The sequence below is a fragment of the Scardinius erythrophthalmus genome (assembly GCF_964197995.2).
Source record: "Scardinius erythrophthalmus genome assembly, chromosome: 3".
Classification (NCBI taxonomy): Eukaryota; Metazoa; Chordata; class Actinopteri; order Cypriniformes; family Leuciscidae; genus Scardinius; species Scardinius erythrophthalmus.
The window spans coordinates 32,630,790-32,648,814 of record NC_138223.1 but is presented as its reverse complement, the minus strand read 5'-3'; the positions used below and the strand labels follow the sequence as shown (position 1 = coordinate 32,648,814).

Here is an 18,025-nt window from a genome sequence, read left to right as displayed (position 1 = left end):
ACCTGCAAAGCTACCTGTGAAAAGTTTTAGGCACTTGTGTAACAGTTTAGTCTGTATCATTTCTTTTCCGTTTCTTCATGTAATCACAGATGGACATGATGATGGTTGGTGAGATCAGAACTCTGTGTGGAGAGTATATGTATTGTAGTTGTATTGTGGTCACCAAATAAGCAAGTAATACCACCAAACACAAATATTTCAAGGTTTGGGAGCCTTGCAAGCCCATGTCCGCCTGCCAGACACTAAGCCTCTGTGGCAATCATTAGAGAAACTTCTAGGACCATGTTGAGACTGTCCCTTAGCAAGTAATACCACCAGACACTAAGCTGTGTGAAGAAAGAACAGGGAAACTTTGTGGCTTAGACCATGAATGCAGAAAGATTTCCTCCAAACCAACCAGAAGGGGGAGAAAGGAGGGTCGGATTATGACTTTGAACTTCCCTGCTGAAAATTCCAGCATGAATTCCATGTTGGTCCAGGCTGGTTTATGCTGGTTAGAGCTGGTAGTGCTGGTCTAGTTGGTGATCCAGCATAGTCATCCTGTTTTCAAGCAAAACTGGCGCACCAGCCCAGCTCCTCCTGCTTCTCCTGCAGGTCCCAGCATGCAAAACATACCTTGTGCTAGTGACCAGCTATGCTAGATTTATGTCTTTGTAATAAGCTATAAGATTTGACCGTTCTAAACGGTAAGGTCATAAATACCGAGAAAATTCCAGCTTTATCCTCAGTTAACTTTCATGAAGCCACTTCCCTTCCCTTGCTTGAGAACAATATGACTATGTCAGTCCACCAGATCAGAACTAACCAGCCTTGAACTAACATGGAATTCATGATGGTTTATCCTGGATTTTTCAGCAGGATTGGCTCAGTGTTATTTTCCTCGCCTTGTTTCTTTGTTCTGTTTCATATGATTTAGAATTACAACAGTCTTTTTGTTGTGATGAACAAAAATCCATTTCGCACTCAGGGAGGAAGTAAACTATAGCCTGCAGGAAAGAGATTGCTAATGTTCCCATAAATTCTAAAAAATATTTCTGATGTTATAAAAACATTTCTGAAAGTTCTTGGAATGTTCAAAACGTTCAGTTTTTTAAACATTTTAAAAATTTTTTTTTTTTTTTTTTGGCTATGCAAATGTTAAGGGAACATTCCATTTTTTTGTATTACAAACATTTTGGTAATGTTACTCTTGAATGCTCTCTGAACATTCTGAAACCACCCAACTAAAACGTTTCAGAGAAAAAAAGGTTTTGTGAATGATGTAAATAACATTTTTGTGCTAAAATTTTGGGAAGTGGCCTCAGCAAAACCAAAAACTAAAAGAATTAAATCATTAATACATTTTTTGTATGAAAATTAATTATCAGCACAAATTTCATGATTGTGGCAGGCCTCATTTCTGACTGTGAACAATACAAGTTTTTTACGACCGTTTAACCTTTTTGAATGATGTCTATGTTTTGTGTGTGTGTGTGTGTGTGTGTGTGTGTGTGTGTGTGTGTTTTGTACCATTCCACATTCCAGTGAAGTAAAAAAAAAAAGTACAAATGCAAAATTAATTGGTTTAAAATGACTGAATAATACCAAGGGGTTTAAGTATAACCATTTAAAAAACAAATTGTAAAATATTTTCCGTACTGATCTGGGTATCAACTGAGGCTTTATACATGATGGTATAGCTACAGAATACAGAATATATTTATGAGTACAATTTTGTCTCAAAATACTTCTGTAAAAAACATTTAGCCTATTTTCCATATCTCTCACAAACTTATCAAATGAACTACAGCCCAAATGTGGTGTAGAGCAAAAGTTCAAAGTAGCTCCAAGACCACGTTTTTTTTAATTGAACTTTCAAAATTGCAGAATTCGACTGCAAGTTCTTGACACATTTTCACATTTTTTAAGTATAAATTGAGACACAACAATTATAAAAAAAGTAGAGAGAAGTCTACATTTCTCTCTGCTGCCACCTATTGATGAACCATGGCAGATCCAGGCTTTTGGTCATCTTTTTCATCTGAAAGTCAAAGTTTAGGCAAGTAAAATTAAAAGGCCATATTTTATTTGAAAACATTACAGAGTAATAATAATGTTGTTTTGATGTAATTTTATTATTAATATACACGCTTATTGATGACGTTTTGTTCATTTCTAACGAAAAACTTGAGTAGCTTCAATTTAAGCTTATGCAAGGCTACATAATATTTCAGTTTAAAAACGTATGGACAAATGTATTGGTCTGTACATTTGAATAATGACACTGAAGACAAAGCAATAATTTGTCAATTATTTTGGAACAATCATTTAGTCTGATTTAACTTAAATGGTAAAAGTGGCTTCAGTCCACCAGAATGTCAGAGGAAGCCGCAGGAATTGCACAACAGTGGCCAAATTGATATAATACTTTAGTTTCATTTCAAATACTGGGTCAGTGGCCTTGTTAAGTACTGCAGTGCTGACTCACGACGACGATGATATCATCCACGGTCACTGTCTGCATGTTTGTAACGTTGCATTGTGAATTGAAATGTAAAAGTGACATCATGGTTCAGTAACGCCAGCGCACTGGCCGCTCATTGGTTTTAATGCTTGATTGACGTATAATGCGGCCAATCAGAAGCCCAAATACGAAAGCTCACATCAAGATTAAAGGCAAATGTAAACTCATTCTTGCTGTGGCTAATTGCTTTCAAACTCGATTAAGCTAAGATTTCCATGACTTGCAGCCCGTGACGTCCCATTGCTTTGTGGACACTGTCATTCTCCTGAAAGAAGCCTACCAAAATAGTGCAGAATCACACCGGCCTACGTTGGAGCATTTATTGCGCAAGTGCGCATGCTCGACGCGCAATGTCCAGCCTCGCCAAGACCTGCCCCTATTCCTCACCAATGAACGGAACGGGCAAATTTACAAGCGGCATAAGCACTATGGCCGAGACGGACAGTGACAGCTTGCGAACGAGATGTTGACAAAACATTGAAGATCTACTAAATGCAGCGTTGGTCCACAAACGAGAGTGTTTTCTTCGATATTACTGAATCAGGTACAGTGCCATATTCTTTGGCAGCCGCATGGGCCCGGCTACGTGCATGCCGTCCTTGCATGTGCACGCTTAAAGATGCTTTTATTATAAATTCGCATGTCTGATAGAAAATAATATTCAGCTTAGTCTGTAAAACGGTAGTCGCTTTAAAAGTCGATAAAGGCGAAACACAAATTGCATTCAGAGCAAGCCCTGACATAGCGGTCAGAAACAATCCGCAATGGATCTCTGTAGCCAGGCTTGACAGATGGTGCGGACACACCGCATTTCTTACTCTGCCATTGGAATTGTTTTGCTGTATTCTTATTTTGCTTGCAATGCGATTTTTCTCTTCTGCTGCCTCTCTACATAATTTTACTCGTTCTGTCGCCATTTCGGGCTTCATTTGACAGCACGTGCCTATTTTTTTATTTTTTTAAAGGAGCAATGAGACATTACTTATTTTAAAACATTTTTTTGCAGGATTTCTTTGTAAAGCTGTTGAGAGTGAAGCTACGGATATTGGGAAGGACATATCTGGAAGTGCGAGCGATATAACGCACAACCTCTTTGGAGTAAAGACTGATTTAACGATATGAAACATGGCAACCGCATCAATCGCGAAACAGCCCGAGCGGACTCTTCATCACGTGCACTTATTTGCCCTTTTTGGAGAATATTTAATCGAGTAATTATATGTGGTACTTAGCATTTCACGTCCTTTTACTAGTCATTGAGCTGCTTTTTTAAGTGATTATTTGTAGTCTATCTCACTCGGGATATGGATATTTGGACTTTGGATATTTGGCTGCGTTGAAGGGACCCGCTGCCTGCCTATCCATCATAATGGATCAAGATGAAAACCAAGAACCTTTTCATGCCCTTTACGGGCCCAACCGGATGCGGCCGTCATCGTACCGGGCACTGCGAAGTGCGGTGTCCAGCCTGGCACGAATCGACGATTTTTTCTGTGAAAAAATCGGTTCTGGGTTCTTCTCAGAAGTGTTTAAGGTAACCTCTCCTCTTTTTATCCACAAACGTTTATCCAGTCACACTGCACTGGTCATGCTTGATATATGTTTGGTTGAACCTTTTGATGACTTTAAGTTTGGGATGAAAGCAAGGGAGTTTGCATGATTTGAACAGTCCATGGATATACCATACAATTATGATCATCTAGCGAAATAAATTTAAAATAGCATTGATTGTATAATTTTTTTAACGGATATTCTTATCAACTTTTAATGTTTATTATTATTATTTGAATTATTTTGTGTCTACCAATAAATGGCACTATTTGGTGTCTCTAAGAATAGCACCCAACAGTGGTATTCACTGTAAAGTAACTTTTATAAATAAAAATATTTTTATTGAATGTGTTTGATTGTGAGAAATAATAATAATAATAATTAATAATTTGTATTATTAATAATTATTGTTATTATTAACAGCAACTATATTAATAATTCATAATTAATATTGTTTTTATGTTTTAGTATCATGATCATTTAAATATTATGCCAAAAAATACCTATATATATAGGTCCCAAAGTCTCATGAACTACAATGTATAATAGCTTTAGTTATCACTGCTTCTCAATAATCATGTGTTGTATATAATAGAGCAGTGTCATTTGTGTCCATGTTAAGAGCAACGGTGTCTGTTATAAATGATAAGACAGGACGGTTCGACAGCATAATCAGATTACCAACCTGCCCTAATCTGTCTGCCTCATCACAGAGGAGTATGTGTGTGTTTATTGGCCCATGTCTTTTGCTTCTATCAACAGTTGGCGGCTCTGATTTTCTTCTTGAAAGCCAATAATGAAAAATATTCTGGGTAAAAATATACCTGACCACAACTGACTGTCATGAAGTTCAAAGTCAAACCATCCCAAATGTAATCATTTACAAAAATAGTAGTTATACATACTGTAAATCATACATTATTACAAAATACTACAGCTATTCTTAATTAGTGGTTAGTTACATCAGTATTACATATTTTTTGCAGTACTGCAGATATGTGAGCATAACTAATGACTCGTGAGGTCTGAAAATATGTGACATGACTTTTTTAATCTCTATAAATAAAGAAAAACAGCTGTTTTGACACAGATTTTTGAATATGTTGTCTTACAGTAGACAACTAAAACTTTGCAGAAAGCTGAGCATGTAGCCTAACTTTTAATAAATGTAATGTTTCATGAAAATGGTTTGTGCCATCTTAAGTAAACTGTCATGTGTCTTTTTTCCTTTTACAATGTCACCATTAATTACAATTTATTTGTAACAAAATGGTGTCATAGAAGAACTTTGTCTGACTGACAAATGACTCTTTGTTAAGTATGAAATATGAATGTACTGTTTGTTGACATACGGTTCACAAATAGCCTAGTTATAAATCAAATTCAGTCCGATATCTGATTTATAAATGTGGGATGATGTATGCTGTGGTGTTTGGTGATTGATCATGTGTAGGAGTGGGTGAAGCCCATGTTAAGTTTTGCATGTGACGTCATTGTCATGATGTCCGGCATTCCAGCTGGTTATGTGGGATGACGGGAAATCCAGAAAGCCTATTAGTGCCTAATGACTATTAATACTCAGCATACTGCACTGGATCTCTGTCTTAGGCTACTCTCTCACAATAATACAAACCAAAAAGCCATATTTAATTTAACTTAAAGACAACTATTGTATTATTGTGCATACAAATCCCAGCTTCTCTTATCTATCACCACTAGATTCTCAACTCCTACATTTTCCTCATTTTAATTGACATGCTTCAGAGTAATTCTGTTTTTTTTTTAGGCCCAGAAAAAGCTTTAGATGCTCTTGTGCAAATGTTTATAGATTTAATCCTCAATTAGAGCTACACGACTAAATGGCATGACCCATCAAGCACTTTCGCTGTTGTGAAGACCAGCTGTGGAAGTTTTTACATTACAATATAACATTTTTATGTCCATTTTTGCAATGTATCCATGATTTTCATGAGAATATGTAAAGAATGAGGTATAAGCACTCCACAGGTTCTAGATGCAGAAGCTTGTTGATATTGATTAACAAAATTATTAGTTGTGATTTTTACTGAAAAAGACGTGGTATGGAATTTTGAGTCAGGAAATCAACTTATAGATTTAACTCCTGTATTGGAGTATATATAGACTGTTCAGTATATTGCAATAATAATAATAATACAATCATAGAAAAAAATGATCTTCTGTGGAAAAAAATACATTATTAATATACTGCCTTACCTTAGTTTGACCAAAGAAAACTAAATACTACAAAGGGACAAAAGTCAAACTTGTGTAAGCACCGTGGCCTGAAAGTAAATGTTGCATTATATCCAACTATATTATAATAATATTGACATTTTTTCAAAAATGTTAATACAAAAAGATGAATTAAATCAATGAATTAAGTTATGCTTCAGTGTCATGTTTTCCCCCCCCCACCCTCTTTTGATATGGCATGGTGGGACAAATCAAAGGTCATGGACCCTGGTTTGGGAATTTCTGGTCTACTATGTGTATCATACAAAATATTTAATTTTAGTAGTGTCACTGAATCAGTGGATCAGGTATTCCATACTTTTTTTTTTATCTTGTGGGGACATTTTTTTGGTGAACTTACAAATCATTCAAAATGATCTTTTTTGAAAAAGAAAAAATGCAGAAAGTTTTCTGTGATGGGTTAGGGGATAGAATAAACACTTTACTCAGTATTAAAATCATTATGCCTGTGTGTGTGCATTCTGCAGGTGCAGCACAGGATCACAGGGCAGGTGATGGCTCTGAAGATGAACACAATGGTCAGTAACAAAGCCAACATGCTGAGAGAGGTGCAACTCATGAACCGCCTTTGCCACCCCAACATCCTCAGGTGTGGCACTCACTTTTTTTCCCTTTTAAAAAAATGTTTTGTTATACAAAAGACGGAATACTTCTCTCTGTATGCATGGAATTAAGGCTGGGCGATATGAAAATATAACTGTCAGTTACCAGATTGATCAGCGACAATATCTGGAAAAAATGACAAATATATTTCACATAGCCCCATAGTTACCATACACATATTGATTCACATGCAATCACATGGATTAAATATTTTCTATATACTAGGCTAGTAGTTAGTAGTGTTAGGAATAGAAAATCTGTTCCAATTATGTAATTAAGGTCAGAAATTGCTTATCGTTTCCTGTGTGCGCATTTTAATGTGATTTTAAACCAAGTGCAAGAAGACACGAAAGAGAACACTAATGTACTTGCGTGTTGTTTTATTTGCTGCGCACACATCCAAAGCGCGCACTTAGAGCCGCCTCTTATATAGTGCATGGACAAATACACACAAAATGATGTCAAGATATCCCCGTAAACAGTCGGTTTTGTCTGAAGTGAACGTAAACATACCTGCTGCCACCTGTCATTAATGTTAATCAAAGAACAAAAGAAAAAGAAAATAATTCACTGATCTTGATTGCCGTAAAATGGCTGAGGAGGTGGTTGCTGAGGTGGACGAGGGACTGGTGAAGGAGGAGGCCCCAGTGGAAGGAACCATGGTGGCGATGATAGTGGGTAGGAACCAAGGAGGCAAGGATGGGAAGAGGGGCCAGGTGTTACACCAGAGCACAGTCAGGATGAAAGCCCATGGCGGAGTCGACGGAGGGAGGGAGCATGATGGAGTCTCAACTGACAACATCCAGGGGACGACCGACGGAAAAGCCATTGACAGTGGAGCCTTAGGCGCAGACGGAGAGCTGATGGATCCAAGTGACACCGATGGTGGCCCCAAAGGGAGGGTGGAGCCAGACAGAGCCATAGGGGTGGAGAGACGGAGCGCAGCAAATATAAGTCCGTGGCATAGGAGGGGTGACGTCTGATCCAGGTGGAGGTGGAGTGATGGGCACAGATGCTGGAGGTGGAGCCGGGGGAACCACTTACTTAGGTGAAGCTGGTAACCATAAGACCCGAGGCTCATCCACACAGCAATGCGTCAGGGGAAAGATGCTGAACCAGCTGAGGTGGGGCTGAAGGGTTGGCTGAATCTGGATGAGGAGGCAAAAGAGAGGGAGGCTGGGTGGGATTAGCGGTGATGGAAAAGAAGATTCAGGGATGGAGAGACCAGCGGTGATGGTGTCAATACAGTAGATACAGGGCAGATCAGCCATGCTTCAGTGTCCAGCTCCACCAATACTCCCACTGGTACAGATGTTACCAGCTCACACACCTGGTCAGACTCACTGTGGGGGCTCTGACGTTGATCCGTCTTGCAGGATGAAGGCTGGGCTCTGGGCTCTGTGCCTGGCGACATGTCTGTTGATGTTGGGTGGGGCTGGATCGCAATGTTCTTATCCACCACTTTGCCAGTGACAAAGGAGGATCCATCCACCCATAGAGCGAAATTGGCGTCCTTGTCCAGCCCACACCAGAAACCGTCCATTAAGGAGAGGTCATCACACGTCGCACAGTGGCTGATGTTAATAAACTCCTCCACATAGTCCTCCAAACTACTTCCACCCTGTAAAATAAAAACAATTCCTCCTCTAAGTTCAGGGCAGCTTCTATACGCAACATTTACAGCTGCAATGTCCCTATTTGGTCTGGTATTCTATCTCTGTATAGATTCCTAAGATGATGATGATGGCAGGTTAAGAGTTTCGAAAGTAACAAGGTTTATTTACTGAAGCGAACAATTTGAGACAGAGTGCATAGCAAACACCAACAACTCTAGACAAACACAGCAAGGAATGAGGAAATGAAATACTCAATGATAACAAACTCAATGATCTCTGATAATTAAATGAATATCTATGGCAACAGATGACTGCCAGGAAAAACAAAGGAAACAGGAAACAGATGATAAACAAACTAAAAGTCCATGAAAGTGAAACTAACTGAACATAATCATGACATACACATCTTAATTTTATGTTTTTATACCTAAGTTAACATTGCTATTCATTTTTATGCTGTATCCTATAAATTCGAAATAGAAGTGATATCTCCCATTTTAAAAATCATATTATCATCAAGTATTTTATTTTGGTCAGGAAAAAATTGATAAAATGGTACCAGCCTATGTAACGGCACCTGTTTCTGAATAGTCATTTAAATAGTGTACATAATAAATACAAAAAAAATATAAACATGACCATTGTAATTAAAATTATTTTATATATACAATTTAGTTATATTGCAAAAAGATGAAGAAATTGCAGTGCTTTGAATATCTCATGCCAATACTCCAATATTCAGTAAAATCCAAAATTGAGTTAAACCAATACTCACCTTGAGGTCTTTCTTTCTTTAGGTTTGGAGTTTCCGATGTTGGCTTATTAATAAATAAAGCTTATTAGGAGTGTTATACTTTGTTGTAGATTATAAAATTAAAAATAAAATACATAAATATAATTTCGAATTACTCCTGTTTCTAAATAAGTAAAGCAGTAATCTTTATTTTGTTAAAAGTGACCTAAGGAGACTTTGGAACCTTACCGTTTTTGCTCATGCAGAACGAACCAATTTGTTTTTAATCCCTGATTTATATATATATATATATATATATATATATATATATATATATATATATATATATATATATATATATATATATATATATATACATTATAGCTTTAATACAAGTTTAAAAACAGCGCTAAACAAGTAATTATTAATGATCATGAAATGTGGCGATAATGCCAAAAAGAAAGAAACAAAGAATTGTATGGTAAAATAGGCAAGACACATTGCTATGCGACATCAACAAGCATAGTTTTTAACTTATTTGCAACACTTACATACAGTAACAGCAAAGCTAATGTTTTATGTTATTTTAAGTTCAAACTAACCAAAGTAAAACCATTAATGTTTCAATAATTAAATTAAATTAAACTTAATTGCAGGCTATCAATTAGTGCAGTCCAACTCGTAGTGTTTGTTTATGGTGTATATCAGCTGTGTTGTGTCCGGCAAGGCTTGGGTAGACAATGTAATCGTATATCGTAATGTAAGGCGTTTATTGATAAATAAATGCAAATTCATATCTCCCTGCCCTACATGAAATGCTTCCCAACACTACAATGAATTGTTTACTGCACTACTGTTCAATGGCAGTACTACACCCGTTTTTATATTTACTTGAGTTGTGTGGTTGTAAAGTCTGAACTGAATGTGATGAAAACGTGGTGGTATATTTTTGTTTGTTTGTTTGTTTTTTTGTTTTATGTATCTCATGGGGGAATTATCCGATGTTAAAAAATGCATATTTACAAAAGGAATGCAAAAAGAAAAAAAAATCCAATACTCACCTTGGGGTCTTTCTTAGGTTTTTGGGTGTATGTGTTCACGAAGGACAGCTTCATGCTCTAACAGAGGTAAGACACTGCACAGAAATCCAGACTACAGGAGTTAATGGACTGTCTGGTTGATGTGATGATAACTGTAGTGTGACTACATTTACAGTACATAAATGGGGGCAACTTGGAGCAGCTGCTGGACAGTGACATATATCTGTCATGGACTGTGAGGATAGGTCTGTCTCTGGACATTGCAAGAGGGCTGCAATATCTACACAGCAAGGGCATTTTCCACCGAGATCTTACATCTAAGGTACAGACACAATTACAATGCACTGATTTGTTCTATTAACACTAGGGTTGCCAACTTGAGCAAAGGAAAATATCCATCTTGGTTCTTTATGGGAAAATAATGAACAGTATAAAGGACACTCAAAAATGTTGTACTGTACCACATAGTCTATGCCATTTCAGTGTATGCATTTAAGTGTGTCATTTTTTTGGGGGGGGGGGGGGGGGGGGTCTGAATTAAATGCTAAAATGAATCTCAGACAGCAACAGATTTGTTTTGCTTAACCTATTTGTACAATTTAATTTAATTAAAAAAAGGGATAAACTACAGGTAAATGTTTTATTTTACTATAGAAAAAATAACACCGGAAAACAAAAAGCTCACAGGAAAAAGCACACATTGACTACTGCATAATCAGTTATTAATATTTCGTTGTGTTCATTATTTCTTTGCATGACAGCCTGGCCAAAAATGATTTGTGTTATCACAAATAAAACAATTGACTCCAAGCACAACTACACAAAATGCTTACAAAATCTTTCATTTTAAATATTTTTAATAATTTAAATAAAGGGTGAAGAATTTTTCTATGCCGAACATCACTTTTGGCCACTATTGTGTACAACCCGATCTCATGAAATGCGTCTCTATAGCACGCATTGTGTTTATCGTGCAATTTATAAGCGAAAATTAGTATTTATGTGCATATGATACGCATTGTAAACCCCTTGGGTAGGATTAGTGATGTGGGTTAACGGTACATGCATATTACACACCATAAAGTGCGTATCATATGCATGTGAAAACTACGTATCATATGCACGTAAAAACTAATTTTCGTGTATATATACATACAATATTCATGTATTACTTTGATGAAAGGTTTTAATCCACTTCAAATGTTGACTACTGTATATATTAAACTGTATGGCTGGATGTTGTGTGACTGAATATGGGGCTCATGAACATTAACCATGTTTCACTCGCTTTGAAGCCAGAGCAGAGGATTTTGCTTTGTTTTAAAGTCTTCCTTGAACTGCTATTGATATATATATATAGTCTCTCATATTCAGGTTATTATCCGTAAAATCCCTTTAAAACTAGCTGGTCAAATAGCATATGTCTGTGTATACCCTAGACTACACTACTGCTACTTTGATGTCTTAAATAAGGGACGATTCCGGAACAGTTGGCAACCCTAACCAGCACCTATGTCTACTCACTGTGCTTTGCTGCAAAGTGTTACAGTTATTGGACAAAAAAAAAGGTTAAGACTGTACATAATATTAAAATATACTCTCTGACACAACACTCTTTTTACAGAATTGTCTGGTGCGTTGTGACAATGGTGCTTTTACAGCTGTGGTTGGAGACTTTGGGCTGGCAGAGAAAATCCCTGATTATAGGTCAGTGCATACCTTATCTTACAGAAATAATACAGAGTTATGACACACATTTAACCCAGAAATACAAGCAAAAGTATTACACTTATATGAGAAGACTATTTTCAGAATGTTATTCCAAACATAACTCAAATACGGATTGAAGACATGCATGAAATGTTTGTTTTGCTTGTCTACAGTGATGGTGTTGAAAAGCAGCCTTTGGCAGTTGTGGGCTCCCCCTACTGGATGGCTCCAGAAATGTTAAGAGGAGAGCTCTACAATGAGAAGGTATCCTGTCTTTGAAAACTAACAAATCAATGTCCAACTCTGCTCATGTGCTTGTGTAACTTTATTTATGTCATGTTCATACCATAGGCGGATGTCTTTTCATATGGAATAATCCTTTGTGAGGTCATTGCTCGAATTGAGGCTGACCCAGATATTCTCCCACGGACAGAGGTACATCATTCAGCTGTACAACATCACATGAAACACAGAGTCAAGCATAGAATCATAAGCTGGTTTATCAGATATAGATCAAGCCTAGAGATTGTGTGAAAAAGCACTTTTGCTAAATTTAAGTTTAAAGACAAACATTTTGTTCAAAGGCAAAAACTTAAATCTTATCTGAAAGTCTATTTCTAGTCTATTAGAAAGTCTATTGTTTAGGTAATGATAACAGAAATATTGATATTCTAAAATTGTATTGAATTGTATTGACTGAAAAATTATATTCTGTATCTGTAAACAAAACAAACTTAATGCAGAAATAATTAGATTTATTTTGGCCTTATGTCACTTACTCCCATGTTTTTTTATAAACATGATGCATGTGCATATGAATAACTATAATGAATCAACATCTAATCTAAATCTGACGTTAAATCGAGCATGACAACTAGAGCGCTGCCTCCCTCTGCTGGTCAAGCATCATGTTGCATATTTCAACAAAATACATTTTTCATAGTTCATTTTATTTTAGAAAGCAACTCGATGTTCATTATTGAAGTTAAATATGTATCTCAAGTTTGTCTATGTGTGTAAAATGTAAATAAAATGTTCTGTTTGACTGTAGGATTTTGGACTGGATGTGGAAGCCTTTGGGCACATGGTGGGAGACTGTCCACCTCCATTCCTTCGCCTGGCTGTCAATTGCTGCAATGTAAGCTATGTACCCAAACATAAAATAAAACTGTAAATTCAAAAACACATTGGACTGTTGATCTGTATAAAACTGTTCATGTTTTTCACTGAGATCGTTATTTATGTGTTATTTTTTGTCTGTGATAGATGAGTGCAGACAGTCGCCCTGCCTTCTCTGAAATAGTAGTGACACTTGAGAGGAACGAGAGAGAAAGAGTAAAGAGTGAAGTTCCAGTCATCCTAGGTAAGTATGTTACAAACAACATGGCCAGGAAATCAGTGCGCTAAATCAGTGTAATGAATTATTATTTATAATCATTAATTAAATAAATAAATAATTGATTTTAAGCCCACGTGCATATATATTGTGTGTGGGGTCAGTTTAAAAAAAAATCTTTTTAAAGAAATTAATACTTTTATTAATCAAGGATGCATTAAATTGTGATGGTAAAGGCATTTATAATATAACAAAAGATTTCTATTTCAAATAAATGCATTTTTGAAGGAAAAAAAATATAAATCACAAATATTAAGTTTTAAGTATTAAGTACTTTTTTTAACATTCAAAATCAGACACGTGTCTTACACCCCAAATAATACAATGATTTCTAAAGGATTATGTGACACTGAAGACGGGTCATTTTAAATTGTAATAATATTTCACAAGATTACTGTGTTTTTGAATGGCTGTATATATTATATACAAATTTAAAATGTTTTTTTTTTTTTTTTTTTTTTTTAAGTAAATTTACTGGTTTAAACTTGAACTCTTTTTACAACACTTTCTTTACCACTCTTAAAGAAATAATGTCATTGTTGTGGTTTCCTCAGAACCCATTGCCATTGACGTCAGCCCGTATAGGAGAAGAAGCTCACCATGCTATCCTGGTGACCAGCGCCTGTCACGTAGTCAGTCAGACGTATTGCCCCCTGCCACATCACCATGTTTAGGCACTCCTGCACGGGTCAACCCATTCTCTCTTCGCCAAGACCTCAACGGCGGTCGCATCAAGCTGTTCGACACCCCTAGCAAATCTGTCATCTCTCTTACCTTTACCCTTCCACCACCTCGAGACCCTTGTGCCTCCCCACCACTAAACGGGAGCCCGGGGCTCCGAGGACCCCCTCGAAGGTGTCGGTCCCTGCCGTGCACCCCTGATCTGGGTCGACAGCTACCCTTCCGGGACCAAGAGGGCCGGGAAGAGGATGAGAGAAATGAAGAACTGGGAGATGGAATGAAAGAGGAAGAGGCGGAAGGACGGCAAGATGTGGTGGAGGACACAGGCCTGGTTCTGGACTTAGATATGGTGTCTTTAGAACGGGTAGAAGAGGAGGAGGAAGAGGTGGAGAAGGAGGGCCTGAACCTCACAGAGCCCATGGACTGTAGTAGTTCGCCCGACACAGCAGAAGGAAACGTGTCAGGAAAGCGGCTTATTAGCGGTTCTTATTCCCCGTCCTTAAAATCCAATGGTTGGGCTGCGCCCATCTCAAACGGACCAACGTTATTACCTCCCCTTCCCCGTTTGGACAACAACAATGGACTGATGAGGCCTGGGCGGCCGTTTGCATGGGCTAGACTCAAAGGATACCGAGGCCCTGCCCCGGAGCCTTTACCGCCCACTAATGAACAAGACGATGTCATGTCATGTCCGGCCTGCTGTCTGGCTGGGTTCAGCTTCCCTTCCTTGTGCCTGCGTGGACCACCTCCCTCGCACCGTGGACCTCCACGACGACCTTACAGGAACTTTAACAGAAGGGAAGCGTCTGCAGCCACAGCAAAGGGACTGCTCTGTCGGGGAGCAACGGGTCTGGCTCTATCCACTGCAACCTGTGAGCCAGGGTTACCTCTGCCAGAGGCCCAGACCTAAAGATGACCACTGCAACATCTCAGAAACTGATCAATATTTACAACGCAACACAGTCGGGCCGCATCCCTGATGTTAGTATGGTTATCTCACTGGATGCAGTGTGGGATGAAACATTGAAATAGAGGTATGGTTCACCCAAAAATGAAAACTGTCATCATTTACCTGTACGACTTTCTGTATTCTGTGGAACACAAAATATGAAGTCAGTCAGGTCCAATGTTATTTAATTGTTTGGACAAAACATTTGAAACATTCTTCAAAATACAGTTTTACAGAATAAATAAAGTCTTTTGATGTGGGTGAGTAAATCATTTTCTAGGGCTACACAGTATATCGAAATAAATTCAATTTTGCGATTTGGCTTAGTGTGATTGTCAAATTGTGCTGGCTGCAATTTATTTAAATAAATATATGCACTACCTTATTTAGCGGATTGCATTTAAATTAATACAGTGCCATGCTTTACTCTGAAAACAGGCAGAGCATATATTTATTTGCTGGCAACTTGCAAAAACAAAAGCTTGATGGTTTAACTTTGAAAATAAAGTAACTAAGATGCAAATATTAGTATAACAATTTGATGGTTTTACAACAAAATATAATTATTTTTAAGTATTATTACCATTTAATAATAATCACAACAGCACAAAAACAGTGGGAATGTGGCTTATGATAACTTAAGTGGAAAGAGATAAGTTCACTTTATAGGTGCCCGCTGTCTGATATAGGTTTGATTAAGTTATTGAAAACACCCACATTTTTTAGGTTTTCCCAAATTGTTCAGCCCTTAAAAGAATGGTTCACACTCAAAAAAGTTAATTTTTTTTAATTATTTTTTTATTTTCTATGCAGGAGCACTCCCCTACAAAATCATCAAAAAAATTTTTTTTCAGATATAGTTATATGTCATCAGCAGAAAATTTCAAATTGCTAAATTTTCATTTTTGAGTGAACTATACCTTCAAATGTGTGCATTAGATACATATAAGTTAAAAGTGAGAAATGAAAGGCATGCTGGTACCATGGTGCCAGTTCTTTGTCATGGTATTTTTTTTTTTTGTACTGTAATTCAGAATAACTTACTATCATCACTTTACAATACTGTCTGCTTTTTATTGTGTGCTCTTTTTGTGCTCCATAAATGTTTGATTGACTCAAAGCCACTGTTTAAAAAAAAAAAAATGCTTAAGGGTGACCTATGTGAAAATAGTGGCATGTCAAACATTTTATGGTATTATCTCATGTATTTATTTATTAGATAAGCATTCCTCTGAAGGACTGAGTGCTCTTCACTTTGCTGTGAGAGTGGATTAGGGTGTGTGACACTGATGTCAGACATTTGTTGATACAATTTTGTGATACACTTGTATGTTTAGATGCAATGTATGCAGTAAATCAGTAATTCTGTAAAATGTACTGTTTAATAGGCATTTTTTAAATGAAAACTTTCACGTTTTGAGTTTTACACAAATGAAGATGTGTAGGAGTGCCTGTAAAGGATAGCAGGATACTTTTTTTTATCTCCCCCTAGTGGTCAGGAGGACACACTCTTGTTAGATCACTGCTGCTGTTATTTAAAAAAAAAAAAAAACAGATTCCTCTTACATGACTGATGTTTGAGGACATTTACCTTCACGTTTGATCTAGGTAATGAAGGTGATCTAGGTGATCTTTTTTTTTTTTTTTTTTTTTTTGAAGTTCAAGGTATGGAATTGTATTTAAAAAAGTAAAATAGCATCTTGCACAAAGTGTTTCCTGATGCCACTGACATTTACTCATGACACACCCCAACACATTTGATCTACAAATCTGGTTTCTGTTTCATATTCAGTCTTTACTTTATGCAGAATCTTAGACGGTCTGTAATGCTGAAGTGCAGATTAAACCTCAAAAATACGTTCACTGAATTTCCTTATGCTTGTGAACGTACATCTGCTTATGTTATAAGATGAGCATAGGAAGTATCTGCATGCTGAGTACTGTACAAAACAGTGATCTGTACATATTAATGCATGACAATAAGCATAAAGCTGTCTAGCGCATTGAAACTTCCCTTCATACTGGCATCAGAAGTGAAGTTGTCTCAAGGCGTTTTGTCTTATTCGGATCTGAATTCAGATGAGATATGGATGCAATAAGTGCTCTTGCTTTAAGCAGAAAGTTATATTTCTTATAGTTTGATGGGTAAAATGGTAAAAAGAATGAACTTGTTAGGTTCTTGAAAAGTACATTTTTTAATACTAATCTGTGAAGTAACATTGGGCTGTAAAACTCAGAAAGCTGATAATGAAATATCTGATTAATTTTAAATTTTCCATGCACGCAAGAGAACTGATCGTGTGTAATATATCTAGCACAGACATTCAGAACTTGACTTCTTTGTGTCAGTGATGAAGTGATGTTATAGCAGATAGGGGATGGATGGATTTGTAAGGTCCATGTTACTGTATAAAATTTGTTTCTTTCTAAGAGAAATCCTCTTTCTCTGAAAACAAAGCACTTATCACTATGATTACTGTTATTAGTTCTGGGGAACCGCAGCTTTAATAAATGTCAATGAGTTGTTATTTATGAAAATGTCATGAAATAAAAAACATTGAATGTAGAAAAAAGTTTTTTTCTTTTTTTCTTCTTTGTTTTACATTAAAACTGATTTGAAATGTTGACAGAAATGGTTAGCTGAATCTTAAAAACTGACCAACAAGAGCCATAAACGCAGGTTCCAATCTGGCCTGCATATGATCCCATTCCCACTCTCCTGTCAGCAAAATCATCAGATAGGAACAAGACTGACACTTGGCACAGATGTTTAATTGTAAAAAGGTTTTAATAGATACATTTTTGCTGTAGGCCTATATTCAAATGTAACAAAACAACCCAAAATATAACAGCCTATAAAAGTCTGAAAAAAGTAATATAGGCAATACCACTGTTAAAATAGAACCTTTAAACAAAATTGTTATCAAACATCTGTTCTTCTAATACCTGTGTTTACATCCTGTTTTCGG

General features: G+C 36.8%; 1 protein-coding gene across 1 annotated transcript; it reads left to right on the top strand.

Moving 5' to 3' along the window:
* Nucleotides 1–2,898: 2,898 nt before the first annotated feature.
* Nucleotides 2,899–17,617, top strand: tesk1a (testis associated actin remodelling kinase 1a). The gene is made up of 11 exons (XM_081361480.1): nucleotides 2,899–3,047; nucleotides 3,510–4,037; nucleotides 6,796–6,917; nucleotides 10,359–10,407; nucleotides 10,496–10,642; nucleotides 11,945–12,027; nucleotides 12,204–12,294; nucleotides 12,382–12,465; nucleotides 13,082–13,168; nucleotides 13,297–13,393; nucleotides 13,981–17,617. The coding sequence occupies exons 2-11, from the start codon at nucleotides 3,873–3,875 to the stop codon at nucleotides 15,015–15,017; spliced, it is 1,962 nt and encodes a 653-aa protein (XP_081217606.1). The 5' UTR covers nucleotides 2,899–3,047; nucleotides 3,510–3,872; the 3' UTR covers nucleotides 15,018–17,617.
* Nucleotides 17,618–18,025: the final 408 nt, after the last annotated feature.